At 39.0% G+C, this 19,487-nt stretch overlaps 1 protein-coding gene across 5 annotated transcripts in view; it reads left to right on the top strand.

The window, feature by feature from the left end:
- The window catches only part of Rpap3 (RNA polymerase II associated protein 3), a 71,756-nt gene that overhangs the window by 36,055 nt on the left and 16,214 nt on the right, over window positions 1-19,487 (top strand). For all 5 annotated transcript variants that reach the window (XM_045153196.1, XM_045153197.1, XM_045153199.1 and 2 more), the window contains exon 10: window positions 12,501-12,622. In XM_045153196.1, coding sequence (XP_045009131.1) covers window positions 12,501-12,622 — 122 coding nt within the window. The remainder of the gene's footprint in view (window positions 1-12,500; window positions 12,623-19,487) is intronic.

Genomic DNA, 19,487 nt, shown 5'->3' with positions numbered 1-19,487 from the left:
TCCTACCTCTGCCTCCTGAGTGCTGGGATTAGAGGTGTACCACCAGCACGCATGGCTTTATCTATGATTTAAAAAACAATTTATTGACAACGTCTATACTTATAGACAATAAACCGTGATTATTCCCTCCCCACCCCCACTTTCCCCTTCACAACTCCACTCCCCATCATATCCTGTTCCTCTCTCCATTAGTCTCTCTTTAATTTTGACACCATAGTCTTTTTCATGAGGGTCTTGTGAAGGTATTGCTAGACACTGCGAGGTCATGGATATCAAGGTCAATTTCTGTTTGGACAGTTGCTTTGTAAGAAGTCGTACCCTTCCTTTGGCTCTTACATTCTTTTTGCCACCTCTTCCACAGTGGACCCTGAGCCTTGGAGGATGTGATAGGACACTCCTCTGTCACTTCTCAGCCTTTTGGGTCATCCCAGTGGTCACTGACATCTGAAACGAGAAGCTCCTCTAGCCAAAAGTGAGAGTAGCATTAGTATATGAATATGAACATGAAGTGCAGTGCTTTCAGGGCAGTTTGGTGGAATTATATGCATTTAGCCAGACAGGAGCAGGCTTTATACCCCTAAGGCTCATGACCTCCCCTACCATAGGCTTTTGATTAGGTTTTCAGTACCAGGCATGCATTCCCTCTCATAGAGCAGGCTTCCAGTCCAACTAGAGGGCAGTCAGTTTCCCCTAGAGCAGACATGCCACTATTGTACCCATTCTGTCATTTGGCCTGTCTGGCCAAACTTGAGGCTTCCAGTGTCCACTGTTTTCACTGTTGATGACTTCTGCCTCACATTGGGGTGCATGCAGTCTAGCTTTTTCCAGCTTTCAGTTGACTGGTCTATAGGGAGGTTTTCAGCTCAGCACCAGTTTGATTCTCAGTGACCTTGCTGCCCAGGCATGTGAAGTCTTCAGCAATAGGGTCTCACCATCTGTTACTCATGGGAAGCCAAGGGCTTTGGCAATAACCTTTAATGTTTCAGGTGGAACAGGGACCTCCTTGGCCAACAGCTCACTGGAACATATCCCATCCCTGGCACTGAAAATTTTCTACAACCAATCTATGCCTTCTGGATGTGCCATTATCCAAAGAAGTAGGCTTTCATATGTCTTATTCATAGTATCTTGTATTTTGATTGACCCTTCCTTACCCTCCTCTTACTCAGTCTCTTCCCCTGGCTTCACTTAGGGCATTCTATTCCCTGTAGTCTGTTCTTCTACTTACATATATACAATACCATCCACTAAAGTCCTTTCCTTGCCTCCCTCCCTTATAGCCTTTTTCTAGTTTACTGGCTACCAATTTTTGGTTCTAACTCATACAGAAGTCTAAACATTTGTAGCTAGGATGCAAATATGAGAGAGAACATGCTTGGGCCTTGGTTGCCTCACTTAGTATAATCCTTTCCAGATTCATCCATTTCCCTGCAAATTTCATTTTTCTCTAATGCTGAATAGAACTCCATTATGTAAATATACCATATCTTTATTATTCATTCATCTATTGAGGGACATCTAGGCTGGTTTCATTTCCTAGATATTGTGAATAGAGCAGCAGTAAACATGGTTGTGCACATGTCTCTAAGGTAGTGAGAAGAGTCATTAGGATATATACCTAGGAGTGCTATAGCTGGATCATATGGTAGATCTATTTTTAGCTGTCTCAAAAACCTCCACACTGATCTCCACAATTGCTGTACCAGGCTACATTCCCACCAACAGTGTACAAGGGTTCCCCTTTTTCTGCAACCTTGCCAACATTTATTGTTATTTGTTTTTGTAATGGCAGCTATTCTTTTTTATTTTTATTAACAACTCCCATGATTGTAAACAGTATCCCATGGTAATGCCTCCCCCCCCCCACTTTCCCTTTTGAAACTCCACTCTCCATCATATCCCGTCCCCCTCTCAATCAGTCTCTTTTATTTTGATGTGATGATCTTTTCCTCCTCTTATGATGGTCTTGTGTAGGTAGTGTCAGGCACTGTGAGGTCATGGGTATCCAGGTCATTTTGTGTCTGGAGAAGCACATTGTAAGGAGTCCTACCCTTCCTTTGGCTCTTACATTCTTTCTGCCACCACTTTCACAATAGACCCTGAGCTTTGGAAGGTCTGATAGAGATGCTGCACTGCTGAGCACTCCTGTCACTTCTTTCCAGCACCATAATGCGATTTGAGTCATCCCAAGGTCACTGCCATCTGAAAAGAGAAGGTTCTCTACCAAAAGTGAGAATAACATTAATATATCGGTATGAACATTAAGAGAAGTGCTTACTGGGCAGTTTGATGAGTATAGTATATACATTTAGTCAGACAGCAGCAGATGTTATACCCCTAGGGCTCATGACTACCCCTGTTTTAAGTTTTCAGTATCAGGGATGTATTACCTCCCATAGAGTGAGCCTTCAGTCGAATTAGAGGGCAGTTGGTTTCCACCATGACAGATGTGCCACTATAGCACTCATTGGCTCATTTGGCCTGGCTGGCCAAATATAAGGCTTGCAGTGTTCACTGTTGTGTATCTTCACTGGTGATTTCTCTCTCCTATTGAACTGCATGCAGAATGGCTTCTTCCAGCTTTCTGTCAGCTGGTCTACATGAAGGAGGTTATCAGCTCAGTTCCAGCAGGATTTCCCAATGGCATTGCAGCCCAAGTATGTGGAGTCTTCATCAATAGGGTCTTACCATCTATTCCTGGTGGGAAACCAAGGGCCTCGGCAGTGGCTTATAATGTTTTAGGGGCATCAGGGACCTCCCTGGCCAACAACTCACTGGAAGATATCCCATCTCTGGCACTGAAATTTTTCTAGCAACAATCTACGGCTCCTGAGTGTTCCATTGTCCAAAATCGGAGGATTCCATATGATTTATTTATATCCTCTTGGGTTTTGATTAGCCCTCCCTCCACCTTTCCTTTACTCAAATTCTTCCCCTGACCTCACTTTGGGCCTTTTCACCCCCATTAATCTATTCTTCTACTTACATATATACAATACCATCCTTAAGTACCCCCTCCCTAATTTTCTCTTCCCTTTATATCTCTTTTCTAGCTTACTGGCCTGTGCTACTGAGTTTTTTCCTTCTCACATAGAAGCCCAGTCATCTGTAGCTAGGATCCACATATGAAAGAGAACATGCAATGCTTGGCTTTCTGGGCCTGGGTTACCTCACTTAGTATAATCCTTTCCAGATCCATCCATTTTCCTGCAAATTTCATAACTTCATTTTTCTTTACTGCTGAATAGAACTCCATTGTATAAATGTGCCATATCTTCATTATCCACTGATCAGTTGAGGGACATCTAGGCTGGTTGCATTTCCCAGCTATTGTGAATTGAGCGGCAATAAACATGGTTGAGCATGTACTTCTAAGGAAATGAGATGAGTCCTTAGGATATATGCCTAGGAGTGCTATAGCTGGGTCATATCGTAGATCAATTTTTAGCTGTCTTAGGAACCTCCACACTGATTTCCACAATGGCTGGACCAGTGTAGAAGGGTTCCTCTTTTTCCACATTCTCACCAGCATTTATGGTCTTTTGTTTTCATGATAGTAGGCAATCTGATAGGAGTGAGATGGAATCTCAATGTAGTTTTAATCTGCATTTCCCTGATGACTAGGGATGTAGAACATTTTTTTTAGATGCTTATACGCCATCCGTATTTCTTCTTTTGAGAATTCTCTATTTAGCTCCATAGCCCATTTTTTTAATTGGCTTGTTAGACTTCTTATTATTTAACTTTTTGAGTTCTTTGTATATCCTAGATATTAATCCTCTATCAGGTATATAGCCTGCAAAGATTTTTTTCCCATTCTGTAGGTTGCCTCTTTGCTTTATTTACAATGTCCTTTGCAGTACAAATTCTTTGTAATTTCATGAGGTCCCAGTGGTTAATCTGTGGTTGTATTTCCTGAGCAACTGGGGTTATATTCAGAAAGTCTTTGCCAAGACCAATATGTTGAAGGGTTTCCCCTACTTTTTCCTCTAGCAGCTGCAGGTCTGATGTTAAGGTCTTACTCTATTTGGACTTAATTCTTGTGCTTGGAGAAAGAGAAGAATCTATTTTCATCCTTCTACAGATACATATCCAGTTTTTCCAGCATCATTTGCTGAAGAGGCTGTCTTTTCTCCAATGAGTATTTTTGGCATTTTTATTGAATATCAGGTGGCTTGATGGTAACTGTTCTGACGCGAGTGAGATGGAATCTCAAAGTAGTTTTAGTGTGCATTTCCCTGATGGCTAAGTATGTAGAATACTTGTTTAGATGTTTATATGCCATAGATATTTCTTCCTTTGCAAACCCTCTATTAACTTCCATAGCTCATTTTAAATTGGATTGTTTGATTTCTTATTCTTTTGTTTTTTTTAGTTCTTTGTATATTCTGGATATGAATCCTCTGCCAGATGCACATGGTGGTGCATGTGTGTGGAGTTAGTTTGCCAGTGGCTCTGGCATGCCCATTCTCTCTCTCCCTTTTTTCTCTGTGTCTCAAATAAATAAAAATAAATTTAGAAAAATATTAAATTTCTCATTGTAGAGATCCTTCACTTCCTTGGTTAGGTTTATTCCAAGGTGCTTTATTTATTTATTTATTTATTTATTTATTTTTGAGGCAATTGTAAATGGGAGAGATTCCCTGATTTCATCCTCTACATGTTTGTTGTTAGTATATAGGAAAGCTACTGATTTCTTTGTGTGCATTTTGTATCTTGTTACATTGCCAAAAGTGTTTATCAGCACTAACAGTCTGCTGGTAGAGTCTTTAGGGTCCTTTATGTATAAAATAATATCATGTACAAAAAATAATAATTTGATCTCTTCCTTTCCAATTTGTATCTTATCTCTTTTATGAGTATCTCTTGCCTTATTGCTATAGCTAAGTCTTCCAGAAATAAATTTAATAAAAGTGGGGACATTGAACACCCTTGTCTTGTTCCAGAAGTTAGCAGAAAAGCTTCAAGTTTTTCCCCATTTAGTATTATGTTGGCTGTAGGTTTTTCATAAATACCTTTTATTATGTTTAGATTTGTTCCTTCTATTCTCAGTTTCTGTAGGAGTTTTTAAAAAATATTTTGTTTATTTTTTATTTATGAGAGAAAGAGAAAGAGAGAGAGGCAGACAGAGAGGCAGATACAGAGAGAAATGGGCACGCCAGGGTCTCCAGCCACTGCAAACAAACTCCAGACGCATACGCCACCTTGTGCATCTGGCTTATGTGGGTCCTGGAGAATTAAACCTGGGTCCTTTGGCTTTGCAGGCAAATGCCTCAACCGCTAAGCCATATTTGTAGCCCCTGTAGGACTTTTACCATGAAGAGCTGTTGGATTTTGTCTAATGCCTTATCTGTATTTGTTGAGGTGGTCGTGTGATTTTAGTCTTTCAGTCCATTTATATAGTGTATTACATTTAACGATTTGCATATGTTGAACCATTTCTTCATCTCTGGGATAAAGCCTACTTGGTTGGGGTGAATAATCTTTCTGATATACTCCTGTATTCTGTTTGCCAATATTTTATTGAGAATTTTTGCATCTATGTTCATGACTGAGATTGGTCTGTAATTTTTGTTTTTGTTCTGTCTGGTTTTGGTATAAGGGTGTTGCTGGCTTTATAGAAAGAGTTTGGTAGAATTCCCTCCTTTTCTATTTTTTTTTCAAGGTAGGGTTTCACTCTAGCCCAGTTTGACCTGGAAGTCACTATGTAATCTCAAATCTCCATATTTGTTATAGGTCTATTTAAATGGTTTATCTCATCTTGATTTAATTTTGGTAGGTCATATGAATCAAGGAAATCATCCATTTCTTTCAGATTTCCAAACTTGGAGGCATATATGTTCTCAAAGTATATCCTATGATTTTCTGAATTTCTTTGGTATCTGTTTTAATGATGCCTTTTCATCTCTAATTTTATTAATTTTTTTATCTTCTCTCTTCTCATGAGATTTGCTAAGGGTTTATCAATTTTGTTTATTCTTTCAAAGAGCCAACTCTTTGTTTCATTGATTATTTAGATTTTTTTTTTTTTGTTTCTGTTTCATTAATTTCTACCTTCATCTTTATGATTTCTTCCTGTCTACTGATTTTTGGTTTGCTTTGTTCTTCTTTTTCCAAGGCCTTAAGGTGAAGCATTAAATTGTTTACATGTGAACTCTCTATTTTCTTAATATAGACATTTAGAGCTTTAAATTTTTATTTGACTAACTGTTTTTCAGTGCTAGAATTTCTGCCTGCTTTTTCTTCAGTATTTCTATTTTCTTATTTATGTCTTATAATGATCACCTTATTTCATTAAGCTGGTTTCCTGTGTTCTCTTGGAATTCCTCCAGGAGTTTGTTTTACTCTTTAATTCCTTTATTTTCTTCTTTGATTCCTTTGATTTCTACTTTTATTTCTTTGAGTATAGATAAAATCATTTTTTAAAAATTTTTTGTCAGGCATTTCTTCTAAAACAATGTTATTGTATTGTTTTGATTCTTTGTGTTTCTTGTATTATAATGTAGCGATTTTTGCATCTTGAGTTGATTTGATGATTGGGTGTTCTGATTATCTGTGGTTCTCTTAGACTTGGAAATCCAACTTTATGTACCTTCAGAGTAGGAGTTTATGATGTCATGAATAGCTCTTGTACTCCAGTCCAACCACAGAAGTAATCCTAGGTGTTGAGTTTGCCTGCTGTTCAAGTGTTCTAGTGGGCTGGGTGGATCAATTTACTGGCAAATTCTAAAATTCACAGTATATACATTCAGTAAAAACCAGCACAGAGTATACCAGTGTGGGGATTGAAACAAATAGCCTTATAAAGCCCAAATCACTAAGGGTGTGTGTCACTCTACACCCTTAATCCTTTCTGCTGGGAGGTTGAGATTTCTGTTCTGAAATGGGTTTTAGGTCAGCCTGGGTCTGAATCAGACCCTGCCCCCAATAATGACAGAAGCAAAAGACAAAAGGCCCCATGAATCTGAAAGCATCAAAGGCAACAATAGTCAACCCCCAAATACAGCTTAATTGAGAATGGTAAAGCCAACCAAGAATATGTAACCTATCACTTGCCCTGACATGGAAAGAGAGATTAACTCTTCCAGTGCAGGCCTATGTGTCTGCTTTTTTGTCAGCCTGGTTACCTTTTGGGTTGGCTTCCAGTCTCACCAATGCTGAGTGCCTACCTTGATCCCTCCGTGTTGTGCTGTGAATCTGGTGTTTTGATCACCTGTGCTGGATGCCCTGCCACAGGAGGCTGAATGCGTTCTCTGGAGGGTTGTGGTGCTGCCAGATGGGGACTGGGAGAGTGCAGGAAACCTGGAATTATACTGGAACTGCTCAGCTGGCCCCACCCGTGTCCCCTTCAGCAGCTCCTCAGCTGATCTCTGCTGTCTCCCCTTGAGGTTTCTTGACTTTGCAAGGAGGCTGATGAGGTTGGAAAATCCCCTTGTTTGGTCTCTGCTCTTGCAGCTCGGTGCTGGGTGGGTGCGGGCTGCACAGCCAAGTCTGGGTCCACAAGCGCCTCTGGGATTCTGGCTGGTTTCCCCCTTTCTGATAGATCTTCATCTCTCCTGCTTCTCCTCTGTGGCTGATGAAAACCTATACACTTTCACTTTTTGGACGAGGAGTGTATTTTGCTGTGGTTTTGCTTAAATCTTTCCCTAGGCTAGATCGGTGTGACTCCTATGCAGCCATCTTACCCAGAAGTCTTATCTGTGATTTTTATTGGTGACAGGATTATAGATACTGCTTTTATTAGTGTGGTTGGTTATCTCTTTTTTGATTTTGATTTTTATTAGTTATTAAAGACAGACAGAGAGAGAGAGAGAATGGGCATGCCAGGCGCTCTAGCCACTGCAGATGAACTCCAGATATATGTGCCACCATATGCATCTGACTTACGTGGGACCTGGAGAATCGAATCTGGGTCCTTAGGCTTCATAGGCATGCACCTTAACTGCTAAGCCACCTCTCCATCCCAGTTATCTCTTTTAATAATTGAAAGAAGCTAAATTTTGTGTCAAGATTAGTGAAAATGCAGATGTAATTTTTATCCCCATCCAAATTTTCAGATTTTCAGAGGACCTCAGGTTAGGAAACTGTGTCACAGGGAAATTTTAGACTCAACTAGAGATACATCTTTTTTTATTTTTTAATTTTTTTCTCAAATTTTATTAACATTTTCCGTGATTATAAAAAATATCCCATGGTAATACTCCCCCCACACTTTCCCCTTTGAAATTCTATTCTGTCATGTCCCTTCCCCATCTTAATCAGTGTTAGAGATACATCTTTTGGTGATTAGTTGGGAATGGTCAGTTGTTTCTTAATAGCTTATGAATATTTTGATCTTGGTATTCAACAGTTATACATTGGTTTAAATATTTTTAAACCTGAATTCTTTGGTTTGACTAATGACAAGAATAATACCTTCATAGGGGTGAGAGATTGTATCTGTATTTACAGTGCAAGCTCCTTTTTGTTAACTTTATTGCCTTAAGTGATAATCACTTTAGCAGCATAAATTATAGAAGGTTAGTAGAACATACTTTAAATTCAAAGAAAATATGACTACTTGTATTTTTTGTAGTATATAATTTAGTTTCACACTTAATATCACAGCTCTCTTCTGTATGTGGAGGCTGTTGTCATGTGTTGTAGGTTAGATGAGGAACATAAGAAAGAGCAACTTTCCCAGTTTGGGTAGTTCTTTGTTTAGCTAACAGTCTTGTATTATAGCTTGAATTCCCACAACTGTGTGTCAAATCAGACTAATAAGATTGATTAGTAGTGGGAACGGGAGAGTCAGCAGTGGGGTAGTTTTGTTTATAGGTGTGTGGAGAAGCAGGAGGGTGTAAGAAACTCACCTCCTTAGACTGGCCAGTACTTGCAGAAAACACACTTTCAAGAGGTGGTAACCTATTAGTAGTTGGCATCAGGGAAATCAGAAGTTTGGAGCAGACTTTTAGTCCTCCAAGAGCATGGATCCAGATCAAAGCTGGGTCCCATTTTTTTCATTTATTTATTTTAATTTTATTATACTGGTTATATAAAGCCTCTTCCCCTCCGGTTACTCTCCTTTGTTCTGATCCTGTTCTTGAAGTGGAGTGATTTAGAGATAGGATAAAAGAAATACTAGACTTAGGAAACAGTACTTAGGGTGGTCCTTCAAATAAGGTTGTTTTAGCCATTAGAACTAGAAGCCAATTAAAGCTTGGCATGATGTAGGATTCACTGCCTGCTGCTTGGGAGTGGATGGGCATGAGCTAGAGGAGAGCTTGAATAAGATACATGACTGACATCAGAGGAAGCTCAACACCAAGGGATGAGACTGTTTTATGAGCCTTCTCTATTATTATTTCTTCTTGTTACTAGTTTATATTTCCCACCATCTAAAAGGTATTTATAAGTTAGATTTTTCTAAGTCCAGTTTACACTCTGAGTACAAAAGGTATAGTTAGTGATTTAATTTTATTTTTATTTGCAAGTAGAGAGAGAAGGGGTATGTCAGGGCCTCTTGCCACTGCAAACAAACTCCAGCTGCATGCACTGCTCTGCATCTGGTTTTACATGGTACTGGGGAATCTAACCCCAGGCCTTTAGGCTTTGCAGGCGAGCACCTAAATCTCTGAGCTATCTCTCCAGCCCAATATTTAGTGATTTTAAAATACTTTCATGAAGCCGGGTGTGGTGGCGCACGCCTTTAATCCCAGCACTTGGGAGGCAGAGGTAGGAGGATCTCTGAGAGTTCAAGGCCACCCTGAGACTACATAGTGAATTCCAGGTCAGCCTGAGCCAGAGTGAGACCCTACCTCGAAAAACAAACAAAAAAAAAAAAAAAAAATACTTTCATGAGTCTGTTGCCATAGAAAAAAAATCATCTATCTTTTTGGAAATATAGAGTTTTTGAATTATTATTGGATTTATTTGTAGTTCTTCAACATATGTTTCAAATATGTAATTAAAATATCTTCCTAAATATGTTTTCTGAGTTTTCTTTGAATTACAGCATAGTTTTCTTTTTAAAAATATTTTATTTATTTATTTGAGAGAGAGAGAGAGATTGATTGAGAGAGAGGCAGAGGCAGATAGAGAGAAAAAGAGAATGGGCATGCCAGGGCCTCTAGCCACTACAAACAAACTCCAAACGCATGCAGGCCAGCAGGCCCTGTTACTCTCTGTCTTTGTGCCCCCCAAAATGTAGTCATGCATGACCTACTCGGCTTTTTTGTTTGTTTGTTGTTGTTTTTTCAAGGTAGGGTCTCACTGTAGTCCAGGCTGACCTGGAATTCATTCTTCATTATGTATTCTCAGGCTGGCCTCGAATTTACAGTGATCCTCCTACCTCTGCCTCCCTAATGCTGGGATTAAAGGTATGTGTCACCACACCCGGCTCCCGCTGTTTTTTTATGTGGATGCTAAGTATTAAACTGAAGCCCTGATGCTTACATGGCAAGTGCCCTCACCTGCTGAGCTATTTACCCAGCTCCATTAAATTGCTTTGTATTTGGTCACAGCAATAAGAAAATAACTAACATAGGTGTTTAAACAGTTGAAGAAACTAAGTTTGGGGGCTGTGGAGATGGTTCAGTGGTTAAGAGCACCTGCCTCCTAAGTGTGAGGGCCTCTTGGGCCGAAGACTGCTAAGGTTGACTACAGAAGCCATGTAAAAGCCGAGCATGGCATGCATATCTGTAATTTCAGCCCAGGAGGGAGGGGTAGGAGAAGAGAGAGGCATTTGCTAGAAATTCTGATTTGTTTTTTTAAAGTGAAGTTTTAAGGTCTGTTCTGAGGTTAGGATGGCATTAATGTAGGCTTTTGGAGAATACCATCAAAGGATATTTTTTAAAATATACAAGTTTTCAAACTCAAGAAAGTAGAAGTCCATGGACCTGTCATCTAGGTTTAACAGGCTTTACCCTTCCCATGACTGATAGTAAAGCAAGTCACAGGCAAGCAATATTTTATTCCTAAAGAAGAGGGTATTTCATAAGTAACTCTATTACCACTGTTACTCCTGGCAAATTAACAGTAAGTTGTTACTATCACAAGAGAAGATCTGAAGATTTGTTGTTGTTGTTTGTATGTGTGTATGTCTTCTGTGTGTGTGTGTTCTAAGCTCTTAGATCTTTGTTATCATAGACCAGTGTCTATAGGTGTGAGTTGTTGGTTACATGGCTGAGTAGTATTTATGCAAAGTATTAGAAGATAGGTTATCACATACATAATGAGCCTTTAATTTTATGTGCGTTGTTTTCCCTTAAGTGATAGGTACTGTGGATGCAAATGAAGTTTTATTAGGAAACAAATGCCAATTGTAACATTGAGGAATGGAGAGATGTGTTACCAGCAATGGTATTCTTTTGTCTTCTCTACACAGTACTTTCTCTCTCTCTCTCTCTCTCTCTCTCTCTCTCTCTCTCTCTCTCTCTCTCTCTAAATTTGAGAGGAAGAGGGAGAATGAATGCACCAGGACTCCAGCTGCTACACATGAACTCTAGATGCATGCACCATTTTGTGGACCTGGCTTTATGTGGGTACTGGGGAATTGAACCCAGGCCATCTAATGTTGCAAGAAAAGTGCTTTTAACCACTGAGCCATGTCTCTAGCTCTTGTTCTTACATTTTACCATCATGAATTCATCCTTCTAGTAGACTCTTAACTTTTTCTTCCTTATTAGATTGTTCTAAAGATTTAGTGAGAATGAGGGCTGGAGAGATGGCTTAGCGGTTAAGCACTTGCCTGTGAAGCCTAAGGACCCCGGTTCGAGGCTCGGTTCCCCAGGTCCCACGTTAGCCAGATGCACAAGGGGCGCACGCGTCTGGAGTTCGTTTGCAGTGGCTGGAGGCCCTGGCACGCCCATTCTCTCTCTCTCCCTCTATCTGTCTTACTCTCTGTGTCTGTTGCTCTCAAATAAATAAATAAATAAAATAAAGTTTGGAAAGTGTTCTAGAAAAACACTTCCCAGTTAAACACCGTTAAAAAAAGATTTAGTGAGAATGAAAAAAAAAAATTATGAATTTTTATTTTATTTATTTGAGAGAGAGAGAGAAAGAGGAGGTAGAGAATGGGCACGCCAGGGCCTTCAGCCACTGCAGACAAACTCCAGACACATGGGCCACCTTGTGCATCTGGCTTATGTGGGTCCTGGGGAATTGAACCTGGGTCCTTTGGTTTTGCAGGCAAACAATGTAACTACTAAGCCATCTCTCCAGCTTCAGGATGAAAAATTTTAATATTTTTTCTCATTGAAATTATATACCTGCTTTTAAAAATACAAACATACTTAGCTGAGCATGATGAAGCATGCTTGTAATTCCATTATTTGACTTGACATGTTGAGGTGTAAGTTCTAAGCTGCTTGAGTTATATAGTGAACTCACAACCAGCCTAGGCTAAATACAGTAAGACTCTTGTTTCAGAAACAAGAAAACAAAAAAATCAAAAGAAAAAGAAACCCGGTTTATATAATTTTCATGTTTTACTGAGCTGCTAATTTTTTCATGTTCAATAGGTATGAGGAAGCTGAGCAAGATTGTACACAAGCTATTTCATTAGATGGATCCTATTCTAAGGCTTTTTCCCGAAGAGGAACTGCAAGAACATTTTTGGGAAAGATGAATGAGGCTAAGCAAGGTAAACTTTGTAATAACTGTCACATTCATCTCAGTGAGACATCCAAGGTACAGAAGCAAAGATTTCTTTGTAGCTTTCCTACAGTTCAAGGATAATGAATTAGCAAAATGTACTTTCTTTCTACAGTTTAGATGAAATTTGAAAATCTTTCCTAGTGTGCTTGATTATACTTGATAGTATTCTCTGGCTAACTGCCAATCACAGTGAACAAAAGACTTGAATTCTACCTAAATAGGCCAGAATGAGATGGGACAGAATCAGCAGCTAAGGGATAGAGAGGAACGTGAAGGCTGTAGTTAAGCCTTTTTCATTTTTTTTTCTTTAAAGCTGAGTAGAACTCCATTGTATAAATGTGCCTCATCTTCATTATCCACTCATCAGTTGAGGGACATCTAGGCTGGTTCCATTTCCCACCTATTATGAATTGAGCGGCAGTAAACATGGTTGAGCATGTACTTCAAAGGAAATGGGATGAGTTCTTAGGATATATGCCTAGGAGTGCTATAGCTGGGTCATATGGTAGATCAATCTTTAGCTGTGTTAGGAACCTCCACACTGATTTCCACAATGGCTGGACCAGATTGCATTCCCATCAGCAGTGTAGAAGGGTTCCTCTTTTTCCACATCCTCACCAGCATTTATTGTCATTTGTTTTCATGACGGTAGCCAATCTGACAGGAGTGAGATGGAATCTCAATGTAGTTTTAATCTGTATTTCCCTGATGACTAGGGATGTAGAACATTTTTTTAGATGCTTATACGCCATCTGTATTTCTTCTTTTGAGAACTCTCTATTTAGCTCTATAGCCCATTTTTTAATTGGCTTGTTAGACTTCTTATTATTTAACTTTTTGAGTTCTTTGTATATCCTAGATATTAATCCTCTATCAGGTATATAGCCTGCAAAGATTTTTTCCCATTTAGTAGGTTGCCTCTTTGCTTTATTCACAGTGTCCTTTGCAGTACAAAATCTTTGTAATTTCAGTTAATCTGTGGTTTTATTTCCTGAGCAATTGGGGTTATATTGAGAAAGTCTTTGCCAAGACCAATATGTTGAAGGGTTTCTCCTACTTTTTCCTCTAGCAATTTCAGAGTTTTAGGTCTGATGTTAAGGTCTTTAGTCCATTTGGATTTAATTCTTGTGCATGGAGAGAGAGAAGAATCTATTTTCATCCTTCTACAGATACATATCCAGTTTTCCCAACACCATTTGCTGAAGAGGCTGTCTTTTCTCCAATGAGTGTTTTTGGCATTTTTATTGAATATCAGGTGGCTCTAGCTACCTGGACATATATCTGGGTCCTCTATTCTGGTCCATTGATCTACATATCTGCCTTTGCGCCAGTACCATGCTGTTTTTCTTACTATGGCTTTGTAGTATAGGTTAAAATCAGGTATGGTGATACCTCCCAACTTATTTTTGTTGCTCAGTATTACTTTAGATATTCGAGGATTTTTGTGATTCCAAATGAATTTTTGGGTTGTTTTTCCTATTTCCATGAAGAATGCCTTTGGAATTTTGATGGGGATTGTATTGAATGTGTAGATTGCTTTAGGTAAGATTGCCATTTTCACAATATTGATTCTTCCAATCCAGGAACAAGGGATGTTTTTCCATTTCCTAGTCTCTTCTGCAATTTCTCACTTGAGTGTTTTATGGTTTTCATTGTAGAGATTCTTTACTTCCTTGGTTAGGTTTATTCCAAGGTACTTTATTTTCTTTGATGCAATTGTGAATGGGAGTGATTCTCTGATTTCATCCTTTGTATATTTGTTGTTAACATATAGGAATGCTTCTGATTTCCGTGTATTTATTTTGTATCCTGCTACATGGCTGTAGGTGTTTATCAGCTCTAACAGTTTGCTGGTAGAGTCTTTAGGGTCCTTTATGTATAGAATCATGTCATCTGCAAATAATGATAACTTGATTTCTTCCTGTCCAATTTGTATCCCTTTTATGTGCGTCTCTTGCCTTATTGCTATGGATAAGACCTCTAGTACTATGTTAAATAAAAGTGGGGACAGTGGACACCCTTGTCTTGTTCCTGATTTTAGTGGAAAAGCTTCCAGTTTTTCCCCATTTAGTAATATGCTGTCTGTAGGCTTGTCATAAACAGCCTTTATTATATTAAGATATGTTCCTTCTATTCCCAGTCTCTGTAGGATTTTTATCATGAAGGGATGTTGGATTTTGTCAAACGTTTTCTCTGCATCTAATGAGATGATCATATGATTTTTGTCCTTTAGTCCATTTATATGATGTATTACATTTATCGATTTGCATATGTTGAACCATCCTTGCATCTCTGGGATAAAGCCTACTTGGTCAGGGTGAATGATCTTTCTGATATATTCTTGTATTCTGTTTGCCAATATTTTTTTGAGAATTTTTGCATCTATGTTCATAACGGAGATTGGTCTGTAATTTTCTTTTTTTATTCTATCTTTGCCTGGTTTGGGTATCAGGGTGATGCTGGCTTCATAGAAGGAATTTGGTAGGATTCCTTCTTTTTCTATTTCCTGGAAAAGCTTAAGAAGCAATAGCGTTAGTTTTTCCTTGAAGGTCTGGTAGAATTCAGCAGTGAATCTATCTGGGCCTGGGCTTTTTTTAGTTGGGAGATTTTTTTTTTTAATTTTTTTTTTTTTTTTTTTGGTTTTTTGAGGTAGGGTCTCCCTCTAGCCCAGGCTGACCTGGAATTCACTATGGAGTCTCAGGGTGGCCTTGAACTCACGGTGATCCTCCTCCTACCTCTGCCTCCCATGTGCTGGGATTAAAGGCATGCGCCACCACGCCCAGCTAGTTGGGAGATTTTTGATAACTGTTCAGATCTCCATGCTTGTTATATGTCTATTTAAGTGATTAATCTCATCTTGATTTAATATAGGTAGGTCATATAAATCAAGGAAATCATACATTTCTTTCAGATTTTCATACTCTGTGGAGTATATGCTTTTATAGTATGTCCCTATGATTTTTTGAATTTCTCTGGCATCTGTTGTGATGTTACCTTTTTCATCTCTAATTTTATTAATTTGTATCTCTTCTCTTTCTCTTTTGGTCAGATTTGCTAAGGGTTTGTCAATCTTGTTTATCCTTTCAAAGAACCAACTCTTTGTTTAATTGATTCTTTGGATTGTTTTTTGTTTGTTTGTTTGTTTCTATTTCATTAATTTCTGCCCTAATCTTTTTTATTTCTTCCTGTCTACTGATTTTTGGTTTGCCTTGTTCTTCTTTTTCCAAGGCTTTAAGGTGAAGCATTGGGTCGTTTACCTGCGAATTTTCTAATTACCTAATAGAGGCACTTAAAGCTATAAATTTACCTCTTAGGACTGCTTTCATTGTGTCCCAGAGATTTTGGTATGTTGTGTTCTCATTATCATTTGATTCTATAAATTTTTTGATTTCCTTCTTGATTTCTTCACTGACCCGTTCATCATTTAGTAGTGTATTGTTTAATTTCCATGATTTTGTGTATGCTCTATAGCCTTTCTTGCTACTGATTTGTAGTTTAATTCCATTGTGGTCAGATAGAATGCAAGGAATTATTTCAATTTTCCTGTATTTGTTAAGATTTTCTTTGTGTCCTAATATATGGCCTATTTTAGACAATGTTCCATGTGCTGCTAAAAAGAATGTATATTCTGCAGCATTTAAATGAAATGTCTTATAGATATCTGTTAGGTCCATTTCTTCTATGACCTCATTTAGTCCAGATGCCTTTCTGTTTATTTTTTTCCGGGATGTCCTGTCAATTGATGAGAGTGGGTGTTGAAGTCACCCACTACTAATGTGTTTGGTGTTACCTGTGACTTTAGTTCTAATAGCGTTTGTTTGATGAATTTGGGGGCCCCCATGTTAGGTGCATATATGTATAGGATTGTAATGTCCTCCTGTTGGAGGGTGCCTTTAATCAATATATAGTCACCTTCCTTATGTTTCTTAACTAATGTTGGACTGAAGTCTTCCTTGTCAGATATTAGGATAACAACCCCTGCTTGTTTTCTAGGTCCATTTGCTTGAAAGACTGTTTTCCAGCCTTTCACCCTACGATAGTGTCCATCCTTTATAGATAGGTGGCTTTCTTGGAGGCAACAAATTGAAGGATCCTGCTTTTTAACCCAGTCTGCAAACCTGTGTCTTTTGGTTGGGGCATTGAGGCCATTGATATTAAGAGATAATATTGAAAGGTGTATATTCATTTTTGCCATATTTTTGTAGTTCTTCTGGTTTTACCTTTGCTCTCTTGTGTTAGCTAGTGTTTGAGTATTGATTGTTTTTTCCTGGTTCCTTATATGTGTGCTTTTCTTTTTCTTCAGCATGGAAGATTCTTTTAAGTCTTTTCTGTAGAGCTGGTTTTGTCTTCAAATACTCCTTTAGCTTGCTGTTGTCGTGGAATGTCCTTATTTCTCTGTCTATTTGAATGGATAACTTTGCAGGATAAAGTAACCTTGGTTGACAGTTGTTATTTTCAGGACTTGGAATACATCATTCCACACCCTTCTGGCTTTTAAAGTTTGTGTTGAGTAATCTGCTGTAAGCCTGATAGACTTGCTTTTGTAGGTAACTTGATTTTTCTGTCTGACTGCTTTCAATATTTTTTTCTTTGGTTTCTGTGTTTGGTAGTTTGATTATAATATGGCGAGGAGAGGTTCTTTCCAGGTTTTGTCTGGCTGGTGTTCTAAAGGATTCCTGTATCTGCATTGGTACCTTTCCCAATTTGGGAGAAGTTTTCTTCTGTGATTTTGTTGAAGATGCCTACTATGCCTTTGGAGTGAAATTCTTCTCCTTCTACTGTGCCCTGAATTCTTATGTTTGATCTTTTCATAAGTGTCCCAAATATCTTGAAATTCCCAGTTATACTTTTCTATTAGTTTGTCTTTCTCTTTGTTGGACTTTATTAGATCTGCCATCTGGTCTTCTAGCTTAGATATTCTGTCCTCTCCTTCATTCATTCTATTGGTGAGATTTTCTACAGAGTTTTTATTTCATTAACTGTTTTCTTCATTGCTAGTAATTCTGACTGATTTTTCTTTATTATTTATATTTCCTTATTTATGTCTAGTATTGACCTCTTTATTTCATTAAATTGGTGTCCTATGTTTTCTTTGATTCCTTTGATTTTTTTCTTTGACATCTTTGAACATATTTATAATCATTCTTTTGAAATCTTTCTTGGGCATTTCCTCTAGCTCATTCTCACTGGAGGTCATTTCTGATGTATTAATACTTTTTGGTGGATTTATATTGTCTTGATTTTTGGTGTTTCTTGTGTTATAATGTATATATTTTTGTATCCTGGATTATTTAATGATTGGATTTTCTAGTTAGCTGGGTGTTATTAGATGTATCAGACAATCTGATGTTATATAACTTCAGGGTAGGAGCTTAAGGCTTTAGGTGTGGCTCTCAAGACTCTCAGAGTATTCATCCATGAGTAGGTATTATGACAACCAGATCCTCTAACTGTCCCTTAGGGTGTGTGGTGCCCCACCCACACCCTTAATCCTGACAATAAGGAGGTTAAGATTTCTGATCTGTTGAGGGTTCCAAGTCAGGTTGTGACCAGGTGAGACCCTTCCCTGGTGTAATCCCAGTTACCTCTGCTCCTGCTTGGGTCCCCTGTCGGCTCAAGTAGGTGTGGCCAGGTCCCTGGACCACTACTCTATTCACTGGAGCTGGGCACTGGCGGTGGGGGAGGGGAGGCTGCCAATGCTGCTATAGTTCTCTCGCTGGTCCACGTGTTCTTCTACCTTGTAATTTGCTCCTCCGTTGTTCACTGCCGCTCTCTCCCTTCACGTTTCTTGAGTTTGCGGAGGGCTCCGGTGTGAGTGGATGCTCCCCTTGCCTGGCTTTTCCTGCGGCTCAAGCCGAGCCTGGCTGCTTTCTGGTGTGCTGCGGTGTTCGGCGGACCTGCCGGAGCTGCTTCTGCCAACCTACATGGGCTCTGGATGCTCTGGATCTCTCCTACTTCTCCACTGCTGTTTCAATTTCCTATACACCTCACTTTTTAGTAAAAGTGTATATTTTGCTGAGATTTTTTTTGCCCCCCCCCACCCCAGGCTGCTCTGGCGTGGTACCTACGTCGCCATCTTAACTGGAAGTCCTCTCATTTTTTTTTTTTTTTATTTGGTGTATGAGATGGAGTCTCTCACTGAACCAGGAGTTGTGGTTTTGTCTTGAGCTCCAGTGATTCTCCAGTCTTTGCTCCCCGTGGGACTGAGGTTTCAGATGTGTGTGGCCACACCCAGCTGTTTCCATGGGTGCTGAGAAAATTAACTCAGGGTGAATCAGGCCCTCTTAGACCCTCATGCTTGCTAGGCAGTAAGCCATCTCCCCAGACACCCCATTTTTTATTGATGTTTTTTCTTTGAGAGAGAGGGAGAGAATGGGTACACCAGGGCCTCTTGCCTTTGCAAACAAACTCCAGAGGCATGTACTACTTTGTGCATCTGACTCTACGTGGGCACTAGGAAATAGAACCCAGGCAACCAGGCTTTGTAAGTGTCTTTAACTGCTGAGCCATCTCTCCAGCCCCCCCCCCCCCCCAATTCTTGATATACATTTTAGTTTTTGCTTTTTAGTAAACTTGTCTTTTAGGTACTTGTTTTTGTTATTCTCAAAGAATCAACTTGATTCTGCTGTGTGTGTTCTTTCATTCATTTCTGCCCTTTATTCCTTCATCTTTAGTTTAATTTAATTTTTTTTTATATTTAAGTTAATTTTTTTTTTTTTTTTTTTTTTTGAGGTAGGATCTCACTCTAGCTCAGGCTGACCTGGAATTTACTATGGAGTCTCAGGGTGGCCTGAAACTCATGGCGATCCTCCTACCTCTGCCTCCTGAGTGCTGGGATTAAAGGCATGCGC

Source organism: Jaculus jaculus, chromosome 6 (assembly GCF_020740685.1).
Source record: "Jaculus jaculus isolate mJacJac1 chromosome 6, mJacJac1.mat.Y.cur, whole genome shotgun sequence".
Taxonomy (NCBI): domain Eukaryota; kingdom Metazoa; phylum Chordata; class Mammalia; order Rodentia; family Dipodidae; genus Jaculus; species Jaculus jaculus.
This window is presented reverse-complemented; position numbering and strand designations above follow the sequence as displayed.